General features: G+C 45.4%; 1 protein-coding gene across 39 annotated transcripts in view; it reads left to right on the top strand.

The window, feature by feature from the left end:
• Nucleotides 1-15,196, top strand: part of LOC139561502 (receptor-type tyrosine-protein phosphatase delta-like) — a 600,941-nt gene that overhangs the window by 525,135 nt on the left and 60,610 nt on the right. For 16 of the 39 annotated variants that reach the window (XM_071378643.1, XM_071378668.1, XM_071378653.1 and 13 more), the window contains 5 exons: nucleotides 2,319-2,528; nucleotides 7,123-7,283; nucleotides 10,473-10,487; nucleotides 12,719-12,772; nucleotides 13,944-14,056. In XM_071378643.1, coding sequence (XP_071234744.1) covers nucleotides 2,319-2,528; nucleotides 7,123-7,283; nucleotides 10,473-10,487; nucleotides 12,719-12,772; nucleotides 13,944-14,056 — 553 coding nt within the window. The remainder of the gene's footprint in view (nucleotides 1-2,318; nucleotides 2,529-7,122; nucleotides 7,284-10,472; nucleotides 10,488-12,718; nucleotides 12,773-13,943; nucleotides 14,057-15,196) is intronic. The other 23 variants (XM_071378677.1, XM_071378666.1, XM_071378676.1 and 20 more) reach the window with 4 other exon arrangements.

Genomic DNA, 15,196 nt, shown 5'->3' with positions numbered 1-15,196 from the left:
TGAGTCTCATCTGTCTCACGCCTTGACCAATTACCAGAAAGTCGCCCCCTCCCATCAGAAATAGTTTGTTTGTCAGTATTGGGCTCTCACATTTTCACAAATTTTACCAAGGGCGGCTTGTTTTAGCCGTGTTTACAAGGGATATGATTGAAGACATTATCGAGTAGTGACACCACCCCCCTAGCCAAAGCCATTGTAGAAACTTGATAGGCACACACGCACTCCAGAGAGAGAGATATGAAGTTGGCTCACGTTGATTCGACGTGTACTTTTGTGTAGGCTTAAACCACATACACTGAACAAAAATATAAACACAACATGTAAAGTGTTGGTCCCATGTTTCATGAGCTGAAATAAAAGATCCCAGAAATTGTCCATACGCACAAAAAGCTTATTTCTATCAAATTCTGTGCACAGATTGTTAGTGAGCATTTCTCCTTTGCCAAGATAATCCATCCACCTGACAGGTGTGGCATATCAAGAAGCTGATTAAACGGCAGGATCATTACACAGGTGCACCTTGTTTTGGGGACAATTAAGGGCAGCTCTAAAATGTGACATTTCGTCACACAACACAATGCCATAGATGTCTCAAGTTTTGAGGGATCATGCAATAGGCATGCTGACTGCAGGAATGTCCACCAGAGCTGTTACCAGAGAATCGAATGTTCATTTGTCTACCATAAGCCGCCTCCAACGTCATTTTTGAGAATTTGGCAGTACGTCCATCCCGGACTCAAAACCGCAGATCACATGTATGGCGTTGTGTTTCAGAGTGCCCCAAGGTGACGGTGGGGTTATGGTATGGGCAGGCATAAACTACCGACAACAAACACAACTGCATTTTATTGATGGCCAATTTGAATGCACAGAAATACCATGACAAGATCCTGAGGCCCATTGTCGTGCCATTCTTCCACCGGCATCACTTCACTGAATAATTTTTGGTTGGCATTATTGCGCCCAAAACCACATAGGTATACTTAGACCTATTTATGTAGCCTATAGCAATAGCACTTGAGCGTAGACCTGCATAACATTACACTTTCCCATAAGAGCGAGACAAATTTGGCTTTGTTTTTCTGCGTGAGCAATCACACTCCCATTGTACGAATATGATCTGATTCACATTCTGATCAAGTTGCCTGGTGTTGCTAGTGGGTAAATAATATCTGGTCTCCCTATCAGTGCAGTGTTACAATGCAATATCTGACGGGGGCTAGCTTGGTGCTAATGCTCTGAGGCAGAATTTTTCTGTTATGACACACTGCACTTGCTCAGGGACTCACCACTTTCTTGGATGTAGGAAATGGAGCCAAGGATGTTCTTTGTGTGTGTTTGTGTGTGTGTGTGTGTGTGTATGCGTATTTAATTACCCATGCTCAGCAAGAAACAGAACACCATTGCATTGTTGTTTAATTGATACCTTTAGGGGCTTGGTACTTACAGTACATTTGGTGCGCTCAGCACTTTCAATGAGTAGCCTCACCTATATTGTGTACCATGCCACAGGGCATTTGCTATTATACTGTTTTAATAAGTACATTCCAATGACTACAAGCCATCATGTGGTCATGATGGTTCTAAAAGGTTGCTGGTGTCTGGGGAGTCTGATTGCAATATATCAAAACAATATTAAGAGACAGAAGTCCATCTCTACCTATCGACAAGTATTCAGTCAGTTTACCATATATTTGCCTCTCATTCCTTCTATAGATTATGCATTATGCGTACACACACACACACACACACACACATGCACACACACACACACACACACACACACACACGCACACACACACACACACACACACACACACACACACACACACACACACACACACACACACACACACACACACACACACACACACACACACACACACACACACACACACACACACACACACACACACACACACACACACACACACACACACAGCAGAGCAGGGCATCTCTTCCTATTCTATTTCATGCCACTGGAACTTCAAAACATTGTCCCCTTTCCCAAACATTTTATTTTTATTTTTTTTAACTTGAAATCATTTTGAAATGTTTGACAGTATTCACGGTTATTATAGAAACTCATTTGTGAAAATCCACACATCTTGAAATCCTTGCAGCATAAAACAAATGAAATCCAAATGGGAATATTTCCTCTTCCGTTGCAATCAGTAGTTTGAGCTTTTGTAATCAGAAGGGATGTAACACAGATTTGTGTGTGTGTGTGTGTGTGTTTGTGTCCATGTGTGTATGACTGCAAAACAACATTTTTATCGACTGTCTAGCTACATCGTCTCAACTCTTTTCATTTTTAGCTGCTCAAAGAGATTAACCGAACAAGCCGAGGCCTTCGCTTCCGGAGGCAAGCTGAGCCCAAAGCCTACATCGCTGCCTACTTCAAAGACCTTCCTACCGAGTTCACTCTGGGAGACACCAAGATCTATGGGGACTTTGAAAACAAGCAGCTCGCCAACGGCCAAGAGTACATCTTCTTTGTGCTTGCTGTCCTCGAGATCTCTGAAAATGTAAGTATATCCCTTTTTATGCTTTTTTCTTAGAAAACCTCTCTCTCTCTCTCTCTCATCCTTTGTTTCCTTCTCTTCGACACCCCACTCCATAAAGGAATTAGTTCAGACAGGCGCAACAGTCGTCCCTCTGTCGATTTCCTTTTCCCTCATGGTTAAAGTTGCATATTAAACGTCAAAGACCGAAATCAATTGCGTCTTGGCAGGGGGCACGTCCCTTGGCTGGATGTGTTACGTCAAGTCCGTTTGAGCCCTGGTCCCTGAAAAAGTGCAAGAACAGGGGGAAATAGGGGAAAATATGGGGGAAATTCCCCAGGAATAACTCGATAACGGGACTCCTCTTTAATTGCACACCTACGTGTGGACGCCATTATCTCCTCCACTGCAGCTAGGGTGCGTGTGTGTGTGTGTGAGAGAGAGAGAGAGAGAGAGAGAGAGAGAGAGAGAGAGAGAGAGAGAGAGAGAGAGAGAGAGAGAGAGAGAGAGAGAGAGAGAGAGAGAGAGAGAGAGAGAGAGAGAGAGAGAGAGAGAGAGAGAGACGAGAGACGAGAGACGAGAGACGAGAGACGAGAGACGAGAGACACGAGACACGAGAGACACGAGAGACGAGAGACGAGAGACGAGAGACGAGAGACGAGAGACGAGAGACGAGAGACGAGAGACGAGAGACGAGAGACGAGAGAGCGAGAGACTATCGTGAGAGAGAGACGACTGTAGAGACGAGTCACAGCTACAGAGACCGAGACGACGAGAGACGACAGAGACGAGACGACAGAGAGACACTGGAGACACGAGCCACAGACACGAGACGCGAGAAGACACGAGGCAGACACGAGAGACACTGCTCAGACGCAGCATCGAAGAAGGCAGAGACGACGACACGAGCAGACACGAGGACGCAGACACGAGCAGACATCGAAACGAGGACGACGAGAGACAGAGCGGAGAACAGAGAGACGAGAGACGAGACACGAGAGCACGAGGACACGATGAGACGAGTAGACGAGGAGACGAGAGACGAGGAACAGCGAGAGACGAGACACGAGAGACGAGAGACGAGAGAGCGAGAGACGGAGGGAGAGAGACGAGACACGAGAGAGAGACGAGAGACGAGAGACGAGAGACGAGAGACGAGAGACGAGAGACGAGAGACGAGAGACACGAGACACGAGAGACACGAGAGACGAGAGACGAGAGACGAGAGACACGAGAGACACGAGAGACACGAGAGACACGAGAGAGAGACGAGACACGAGAGACACGAGACGAGAGACGAGAGACGAGAGACGAGAGACGAGACACGAGAGACGAGACACGAGAGACACGAGACGAGAGACGAGAGACGAGAGACGAGAGAGAGACGAGACACGAGAGAGAGACGAGACACGAGAGAGAGACGAGAGACGAGAGACGAGAGACGAGAGACGAGAGACGAGAGACGAGAGACGAGAGACACGAGAGACGAGAGACACGAGAGACGAGAGACGAGAGACGAGAGACACGAGAGACGAGAGACACGAGAGACGAGAGACACGAGAGACGAGAGACGAGAGACGAGAGACGAGAGAGAGACGAGAGACGAGAGACGAGAGACACGAGAGAGAGACGAGAGACGAGAGACGAGAGAGAGAGACGAGAGACGAGAGACGAGAGACGAGAGAGAGACGAGACGAGAGACGAGAGACGAGAGACGAGAGACGAGAGAGAGAGACGAGAGAGAGAGACGAGAGAGAGAGACGAGAGAGAGAGACGAGAGAGAGAGACGAGAGAGAGAGACGAGAGAGAGAGACGAGAGAGAGAGACGAGAGACGAGAGACGAGAGAGAGACACGAGAGAGAGAGACGAGAGAGAGACACGAGAGACGAGAGACGAGAGAGAGACACGAGAGACGAGAGAGAGACACGAGAGACACGAGAGAGAGACGAGAGACACGAGAGAGAGACGAGAGACACGAGAGAGAGACGAGAGACACGAGAGAGAGACGAGACACGAGAGACACGAGAGACGAGAGACGAGAGACGAGAGACGAGAGAGAGACGAGACACGAGAGACGAGAGACGAGAGACGAGAGACGAGAGACGAGAGACACGAGAGAGAGACGAGAGACGAGAGACGAGAGACGAGAGACACGAGAGAGAGACGAGAGACGAGAGACGAGAGACGAGAGACACGAGAGACGAGAGACACGAGAGAGAGACGAGAGACGAGAGACGAGAGACACGAGAGAGAGACGAGAGACGAGAGACGAGAGACGAGAGACGAGAGAGAGAGACGAGAGACGAGAGACGAGAGACGAGAGACGAGAGAGAGACGAGAGACGAGAGACGAGAAACGAGAGACACGAGAGAGAGACGAGAGACGAGAGACGAGAGACGAGAGACACGAGAGAGAGACGAGAGACGAGAGACGAGAGACGAGAGACGAGAGACACGAGAGAGAGACGAGAGACGAGAGACGAGAGACGAGAGACGAGAGACACGAGAGAGAGACGAGAGACGAGAGACGAGAGACGAGAGACGAGAGACACGAGAGACGAGAGACGAGAGACGAGAGACGAGAGACGAGAGACACGAGAGAGAGACGAGAGACGAGAGACGAGAGACGAGAGACGAGAGACACGAGAGAGAGACGAGAGACGAGAGACACGAGAGAGAGACGAGAGACACGAGACACGAGAGAGAGAGACGAGAGAGAGACGAGAGACGAGAGACACGAGAGAGAGACGAGAGACGAGAGACGAGAGACGAGAGACACGAGAGAGAGACGAGAGACGAGAGAGAGAGACGAGAGACGAGAGACGAGAGACGAGAGAGAGAGACGAGAGACGAGAGACACGAGAGAGAGAGACGAGAGACGAGAGAGAGAGACGAGAGACGAGAGACGAGAGAGAGAGACGAGAGACGAGAGACACGAGAGAGAGACGAGAGACACGAGAGACACGAGAGAGAGACGAGAGACGAGAGACACGAGAGAGAGACGAGAGACACGAGAGACACGAGAGAGAGAGACACGAGAGAGAGACACGAGAGAGAGACACGAGAGAGAGACACGAGAGAGAGACACGAGAGAGAGAGAGAGAGAGACACGAGAGAGAGAGAGAGAGAGACACGAGAGAGAGAGAGAGAGAGACACGAGAGAGAGAGAGAGAGACACGAGAGACACGAGAGAGAGACACGAGAGACACGAGAGAGAGACACGAGGGACTCTAATCAGAGAGGCACGAGAGAGAGACAGGTGTGAGAGAGTAGATGAGATACGTTAGAGAGACACGAGAGAGCAGCTGAGAGCAGGACACGGAACGATAGAGAGAGAGACACGAGAGAGAGAGAGAGGCACGAGAGAGAGAGAGGGACACGAGAGAGGGAGAGAGACACTAATGAGACGAGCAGAGAGACACGAGTAGAGAGAGAGAGCACAGAGACAAGACATGATACATCGAGATAGAGACACGAGAGAGAGAGAGACACGAGAGAGAGAGAGAGCACGAGAGAGAGAGAGAGACACGAGAGAGAGAGAGAGACACGAGAGAGAGACACGAGAGAGAGACACGAGAGAGAGAGACACGAGAGAGAGACACGAGAGAGAGAGACACGAGAGAGAGACACGAGAGAGAGACACGAGAGAGAGAGACACGAGAGAGAGAGACACGAGAGAGAGACACGAGAGAGAGAGACACGAGAGAGAGGGTGTGGATCAAAGGAGAAAGGGGCATGATTAGCTGGCTAAATGCATCAGAATGATGGATTTGATGACCTGGGAGGTTTTAAGGGAGTCTGTCTTGGACTCCTCCAGTCTTGACTGCAGATCTAGGAGGATGATAATGGCAGGTGGGCGAGCGGACAAAATGGGGGGAAATCTTTAATTTGCCCACCACAGCACTGATTGGCTTTTTCTTTGCCCCAAAGCCCCCAGTCTTTATCTCGTTCCGCTCAGAACGGCGTAAATGTGCTCAATCACAAATGAGAGATGTTACGGATATTACGAACGTGCCCATATCATTTGGATAGTTGAATTTGTACATTTGCATTGACACAATAAATTTGAATGGGCAAATCTTAGCCTACTCGGCACATACAGGTTGTCCTGATGTCTTTGTGAAAGTCAGACTGACCGAATATACATGTACTTGAAGAGGAAAAGTTGAAACTTGGACACTTTTGAACTTGCGGTGGCCTCACAGAAGGGCTGAGGTCTATTGATTGGAGCTCAGCTGTGAGGGTTGATAGATATGTGAGAGAGTGCAGGTTGTTTTTCTACAAAGCTACACAGTCAGGAATAAGATATCACTTCAGGAACCTAGGAACAGAGTCTGAACTGGGACCACAGAATATGTTTTCAAAGTCATGGGAGGCAGAGAAATAGTGGCATTAGAGTCAGCCAAAAATATTTCCTATTGTTGCCTGGATACCTAACTACATTGTGGTGATAAAACAATTTCCCCTTCTCTACTCTACACTACCTGCATGTAGAACTAGCCTATTGCGTGGTTATTAAATAAGTTATTCCACTAGTAGTTTATGTAAAGTGTAGCCTGAGAACCTCAATAAAATAACACAGCGATGACTAATACAACTCCCCTTCCTCTCCTTCCCAGACCATGTATGCCACCAGCCCCTACTCCGACCCTGTCGTGTCAGCTGACCTTGACCCCCAGCCAATCATTGACGAGGAGGAGGGACTTATCTGGGTGGTGGGCCCAGTGCTCGCTGTGGTCTTCATCATCTGCATCGTCATCGCCATCCTCCTGTACAAGAGGTAAGGACTAAAGAAAGTGAAGCACACGAGTGAGAGTGAGAGAGAGAGAGAGAGAGAGAGAGAGAGAGAGAGAGAGAGAGAGAGAGAGAGAGAGAGAGAGAGAGAGAGAGAGAGAGAGAGAGAGAGAGAGAGAGAGAGAGAGAGAGAGAGAGAGAGAGAGAGAGAGAGAGAGAGAGAGAGAGAGACTTGCATCATCAAAGTCAAACGAAGCACATTCAAATACACTGTCACAGAAACAGTCTACCTATCAGACAGACACACTCAATCACACACACAGTCACACACACGCACACATACACAGAAGAAATCATAGCAGCTCTTTGTCTGAACCTCCAGCGTAAGCTGACCGTTCGCCACCACCGTCCATCAGTCAAGCGTAGAAGGGGAGCGCTCAGAGTATCTGCTGTGTGGCAGTGCATGCTGCTTTAGAACCACACACATACACAAGAGAGCCAAGCTCCAGGCCTGTTTTGTGACCCCCGGTTGACCTGGTGCTTTAACAGGGACACATTTCTCTCGATCCTAGCTTCTCCCTCTTATATTTTTCACCTTGATTGAATGCTGCTTTGGGCCAAGTGAAGCAGTCTCCATAGCATCCACATTGAATGGCACTGTAAAGTGTATTAACGCATTACTGGGAGAATCAGCCTTGAGAGAAGTGAAGCCTGGGCTTATAGACAGTCTATCAATAGATATGTTTTTCACTCAACGCCAATCGAGAACATAAGTACCCCTGAATGCATAGGTATTTGTTAAATATGTCACTATAATCGGAAGGCATTCAAACATCATTGAGTCCTATGGCTATTTACTTACTCTAGGCGTAGGTGACAATTTGATTGTCCTTCCATGTTTACTGTTTTGGTCGTTCAATGCCAGGGGCACCCGAGTAGAGCTTAGAGAGGCTGCTGCCTACATACAGACTTCAAATCGTTGGCCACTTAAATAAATGGATCACTAGACACTTTAATAATGCCACTTTAAGCATGTTTACATATCTTGCATTACTCATCCAATATGTATATACTGTATTTTATACCATCTATTGCATCTTGCCTATGCCGCTCGGTCATAGCTCATCCATATATTTATATGTATATATTCTTATTCCATACCTTTAGTTAGATTTGTGTGTTTTGGGTAGTTGTTGTGGAATTGTTAGATTACTTGTTATATATTGCTGCAATTTTGGAACTAGAAGCACAAGCAATTCACTACACTCGCAATAACATCTGCTAACCATGTATATGTGACCAATAAAATTTGATTTGATTTGATAACTAACTGTCAGGTATGGAATCAACGTAGAGGGGTCCTCATCTGGTTTCTGTTTGCGCCTGGAAAGATTTACACAACAATTACCAAGTCAATGTCACCAGCGTGTTTACTAAGTCAATGTCACCAGCGAGTTTACTAAGTCAATGTCACCACCGTGTTTACAAAGTCAATGTCATCACCGTGTTTACAAAGTCAATGTCACCACCGTGTTTACAAAGTCAAGGTCACCACTGTGTTTACTAAGTTAATATCACCACTGTGTTTACTAAGTCAATGTCACCAGCGTGTTTACTAAGTCAATGTCACCACCGTGTTTACTAAGTCAATGTCACCACCGTGTTTACTAAGTCAATGTCACCACTGTGTTTACTAAGTCAATGTCACCAGCGTGTTTACTAAGTCAATGTCACCACCGTGTTTACTAAGTCAATGTGTTTACTAAGTCAATGTCACCACTGTGTTTACTAATTCAATGTCACCAGCGTGTTTACTAACTCAATGTCACCACCATGTTTACTAAGTTAATGTCACCACTGTCTTTACTAAGTCAATGTCACCACTGTCTTTACTAAGTCAATGTCACCACCGTGTTTACTAAGTCAATGTGTTTACTAAGTCAATGTCACCAGCGTGTTTACCAAGTCAATGTCACCACTGTGTTTACTAAGTCAATGTCACCACTGTCTTTACTAAGTCAATGTCACCAGCGTGTTTACTAAGTCAATGTCACAACCGTGTTTACTAAGTCAATGTCACCACCGTGTTTACCAAGTCAATGTCACCACCGTGTTTACTAAGTCAATGTCACCACCGTGTTTACCAAGTCAATGTCACCACCGTGTTTACTAAGTCAATGTCACCACCGTGTTTACTAAGTCACCACCGTGTTTACTAAGTCAATGTCACCAGCGTGTTTACTAAGTCAATGTCACCACCGTGTTTACCAACTCAATGTCACCAGCGTGTTTACCAAGTCAATGTGTTTACTAAGTCAATGTCACCAGCTTGTTTTTTGAGTCAATGTCACCAGCGTGTCGGGACTTTCTGGAACATAACCAGGAAATGCTTCACTTGTTAAGGTACATTTGTATGTAATATAATTGGTTCCCTGTGTGAGGAGCAAAGGACAACATGTTCATGTTGCTGTGTGTGTTGCGGCAGGGGGAAGGGATGAAATAATAGCCCCACAGCATTGCTGATTAACTGTATAAATCAGTCACAGCAAGATGCACACCTACATGCACACTTGGATACAGGTCACAAAATGGTTTATGTTCATCTGAGCTGAAAGTCAAGGTTCCCCATGTCCCAGACCCCATTATAGATCACAACGAACATAAGTGGCTTTTGTTACAACGTTAAGCTCAAATTTTATTATCTAATCTTTTTTTAATGTATTTTCTTAGAAACTCTATGCAAGCACATTATTTTGTATAATCAGTATTCAGTATTATCACAATTGTCCTGTGTTGTTGCCTTGATGTAGTTATTCTTTAGGATATACAGTAAACAGATACACAAGAGCCATTCCATGCTCGAGTGATAAACAATCACCTGAAACTACGAAATAAATAATACATCTTTGGATTGCACCTGGGATGAGATTATATGATTTTAAACGACAAGTACCCAAAGTGGCATAATTGAGCGTGGTGTCGGTAGTGAAGGGACACTAATATCGCATGCCAACCAACATTGAGATGCGATTGTTGTCGCTCAGTTGTCTTTTTGTAGTTAGACACATGTTTATTCTTCTTAAACAGGAAATAGCGCATTACAGTATAAAATATAAGCGTCGTAGTTCAACTTCGGCCATGGGGCGTGATACTGTTGTCAGGATTATTAAATCGTCATAGTTGTCGTGCCAGCTAACATCCTGTCATTCTTTCTTTTCCTTGCTTACGAATGGAGCAGCAAACCAGACAGGTAAGAGTGAAAGGATGTGATATGGCTGACAATACCACAACTATCCCCACCTCAACCCTTTTTTTGATCCCTTTGCAGACATTTCCTACCCTCTAGCTTGTTGGGCAGAGTTCAATCATTGCAGAAAGTGAGTTCCCCCACTGCTGTGCAATTCCAAAGCACTTTTAAAAGTCAGCTGTTTGCATTGATTGAATTCTGACCTACGTTCCAATTGATAGTATTTGAATCGACATCATATACACTGCTCAAAAAAATAAAGGGAACACTTAAACAACACACTGTAACTCCAAGTCAATCACACTTCTATGAAATCAAACTGTCCACTTAGGAAGCAACACTGATTGACAATAAATTTCACATGCTGTTGTGCAAATGGAATAGACAAAAGGTGGAAATTATAGGCAATTAGCAAGACACCCCCAAAAAAGGAGTGATTCTGCAGGTGGTGACCACAGACCACTTCTCAGTTCCTATGCTTCCTGGCTGATGTTTTGGTCACTTTTGAATGCTGGCGGTGCTCTCACTCTAGTGGTAGCATGAGACGGAGTCTACAACCCACACAAGTGGCTCAGGTAGTGCAGTTCATCCAGGATGGCACATCAATGCGAGCTGTGGCAAAAAGGTTTGCTGTGTCTGTCAGCGTAGTGTCCAGAGCATGGAGGCGCTACCAGGAGACAGGCCAGTACATCAGGAGACGTGGAGGAGGCCGTAGGAGGGCAACAACCCAGCAGCAGGACCGCTACCTCCGCCTTTGTGCAAGGAGGTGCACTGCCAGAGCCCTGCAAAATGACCTCCAGCAGGCCACAAATGTGCATGTGTCAGCATATGGTCCCACAAGGGGTCTGAGGATCTCATCTCGGTACCTAATGGCAGTCAGGCTACCTCTGGCGAACACATGGAGGGCTGTGCGGCCCCACAAAGAAATGTCACCCCACACCATGACTGACCCACCGCCAAACCGGTCATGCTGGAGGATGTTGCAGGCAGCAGAACGTTCTCCACGGCGTCTCCAGACTCTGTCACGTCTGTCACATGTGCTCATGTGCTCAGTGTGAACCTGCTTTCATCTGTGAAGAGCACAGGGCGCCAGTGGCGAATTTGCCAATCTTGGTGTTCTCTGGCAAATGCCAAACGTCCTGCACGGTGCTGGGCTGTAAGCACAACCCCCACCTGTGGATGTCGGGCCCTCATACCACCCTCATGGAGTCTGTTTCTGACCGTTTGAGCAGACACATGCACATTTGTGGCCTGCTGGAGGTCATTTTGCAGGGCTCTGGCAGTGCACCTCCTTGCACAAAGGCGGAGGTAGCGGTCCTGCTGCTGGGTTGTTGCCCTCCTATGGCCTCCTCCACATCTCCTGATGTACTGGCCTGTCTCCTGGTAGCGCCTCCATGCTCTGGACACTACACTGACAGACACAGCAAACCTTTTTGCCACAGCTCGCATTGATGTGCCATCCTGGATGAACTGCACTACCTGAGCCACTTGTGTGGGTTGTAGACTCCGTCTCATGCTACCACTAGAGTGAGAGCACCGCCAGCATTCAAAAGTGACCAAAACATCAGCCAGGAAGCATAGGAACTGAGAAGTTGTCTGTGGTCACCACCTGCAGAATCACTCCTTTTTTGTGGGTGTCTTGCTAATTGCCTATAATTTCCACCTTTTGTCTATTCCATTTGCACAACAGCATGTGAAATTTATTGTCAATCAGTGTTGCTTCCTAATTGGACAGTTTGATTTCACAGAAGTGTCATTGACTTGGAGTTACATTGTGTTGTTTAAGTGTTCCCTTTATTTTTTTGAGCAGTGTATTTGATCAGCCAGGACAGTTAATTTTCAAAATATTTATGTGTGCTTTCCATTCTTCCATTACTCTCACCCTACATTACATAAAAAATAGTAATATTATTTCGTATTTGACAAAAACCCATATCACCATTTCAATTTTCCATTGACCAAACATGTCTAAATGTCTTGTCTGTCTCAATACAAAGAGTCAATTTCTTGATAAACACAACCGCTAGAAATCCTTATTTCTTAGATTTCTACTGAATTCAATGTCTCACCGCCTGTACGCAAGAAACAACTGACTTGCATGCCTTGAACAGAACCAACATGCATTACAATGCCAAGACTGCTCCCCCTCACTTTCTCCTTAATTCTCAAAATGCTAGTTGGCATGAACATTGAATGCCAATAATATATCACAAATAGATATATTTCTTCAACAGCATTACATCACAGCCAAATGTACTCACTGGCCGGGAAAGCACTATACTGTACCGGTACTGTAACACTTTAACAGCGTTTGCCCAGCTTTCCTACTCCCAAATCATTTCATTCCATTTTTTATTCAGCTTTCAATTTGATTAACCCTCTGTTTTTACCAAATGAGCCCTTGCATTGCTAGATGGCTATTAAATTGTAGGTACACTTTGCCGTACTCTTACAATGTCATACATAGACTATTGTATGTGTTCAGATATCTGTTCAGATGTACCCATGCTATCATTTTCAGCCTTTTCTTTTCATGCCTGCATTCTCCACCAAATGTAGCAAATCATATGACTCATTCTGTATGGTCCCATCTACGTGTTTTCAGACGCATGCAACGATGACCTCACACGACCCATTTCATCCTTTGTTGTTGTTTTGGACCATTACACCATTGACCCCCCCCCCCCAGGCTATTTACACAAGCCTCATTGCTTCCCATATAATGCAAAGGTCACAGGTTAGTGATTTTACTTAACCCTAATGAAGAGAGGTTGGAGGTCAGAGGTCAAATGATGATAAACTATTTTGAAAGGTCACTTCTAGTATAGTGCTAGTCCCCCTTGTACTCTGTACACCTCTCGTTAGACAGATCGAATGTCACCGTATTGAGTCTTTGGGCAGATCTCTTTGGCAAAGCTCTTTGTCAGAGACTGCACAGTTATATAAATAAGTGGTCAAAAGTATTATATCCCCGAAGTAGATGGATTATATTTAATTGATGAAATCTCCCAATGCCATGTAGGTTAATCTCAGAGATTGAGTGTATTTATGGCACCTCTCTATCCTCTCATAAGCATGATATGGAATTTATTAGACTGCATTCCCATTATCGGAATGAATTAAAGATGCACGAATGTTCTTTCCTGGGCTTTAACTTCATGCTTCTTGAAATGTGAATCTGATCAACTTGTATGAACATTAAGATATATGTCCACTAAGAGTAGCATTCATCCCCATGTATACAAAACATAACACAATCTGGCGGATTAAAGGATGCTGGAACCCATCAGATGTAATTCATCATCAAGACATTGTATATGGAAAATGTATACATGTTATTAGTGTCATTTCATTTAGGGAAATATCTTCAAAAGGGATGAAAATGCACCCAAAAAAACGATAGAACACAAAACATTTTTTTTTTTAAGTATTCATGTTTTAAATGTTTTATCCCCACAGGAAAAGGGCAGAATCCGAAGCTAGAAAAGGAAGTCTGCCCAACAGTAAGGAGATTCCATCTCATAACCCCACCGATCCTGTGGAGCTCCGACGCATGAACTTCCAAACGCCTGGTAAGGGAATTTTGTGATAGCAATCATAAATCACACAAACCACTGCAAAGCTTCCTAGATCCATAATCACTCAATGATTTAAGAAATTACGGACATCTTAGTCAAATTAAGATGGCTTTATATTTAGATGGCTGTAGTTACTTATCTTCACCTGACTTAGTAAGTGAAGCAGCAGAATTAATGTAATATATCAAATCTGGTTTGTTATCATTGGGAAAGTGTGTGAATGTCTCCTCTTTGCGATGTGCTTGCTCATGCGTGACCTCTTTAAAAGTCAACACCTAAATGCTAAACCAACACTTCTCACGGAGTTCCCATGACTACAACATTCAGGGGAGGTCATTGTTCAAAGTGTGGCCGGACATGATGGAAAATGGACAGGTGGTGGGGAAAAGATACACAGGGTCAAAACTGATTAACTCCTCCCAGGAGATAGAGAGAGAGAGCAAAGAGAGGTGCTGAAGACAGCAGTGCAAGGCTAATACTTTCATGGCAGTTACCATCATCCTTGTCTTCACGGGTCACCTACAGATGTAGGATATTTATTTGAGACAGTTTGCTATAGCATGAAAATAATCCTGTAGCAACAGCAAATGTGAATTATTATGTGGGGTTGATACATTTTTCATTATGGCAAATCAATACTGACATTTTAAAGTGGAAATCTTTTTTAACATTGAATACATTACACGTTTACGGCTGTGAAGGAAAATTCTCAGCAACAAAAGAGTGATCAAATTAAGATCCTACATCTGTAGGTCGTTGCAGCCTTTGCCAAGCTAACACTAGTCTCAAAGTGACAGTGTAGCATGTTGGAAGTCACAGGTAGCTGAAACTATGACAGTGTCACAGTGCCATGTTACATCCTGTACATGAGGCAGTGGACGGTGGAGAGTGGGCCAGTGACAAGTTGTGAACACAAATGTCCCCTCCCTTTTGACCTTCGAGGTGAACAGAGGTGAACAGCGTTTATGCCTGAGCTGTCTGGTTATGTGACCCCTTTTTGTTGCCGAGGGGGAAAAGATGGCTGTCACAGTCCATTTGTCCCTTGGATAGCCAATGCATTTTAAATTTTTTTGAGTGAAGAGACACGCTCAACTTGGTACTGGAGTTCTTCTGGCAGCGAGAGCAGTGGGACAG

The sequence above is a fragment of the Salvelinus alpinus genome, chromosome 31 (genome assembly GCF_045679555.1).
Source record: "Salvelinus alpinus chromosome 31, SLU_Salpinus.1, whole genome shotgun sequence".
NCBI classification, from domain to species: Eukaryota; Metazoa; Chordata; class Actinopteri; order Salmoniformes; family Salmonidae; genus Salvelinus; species Salvelinus alpinus.
This window is presented reverse-complemented; position numbering and strand designations above follow the sequence as displayed.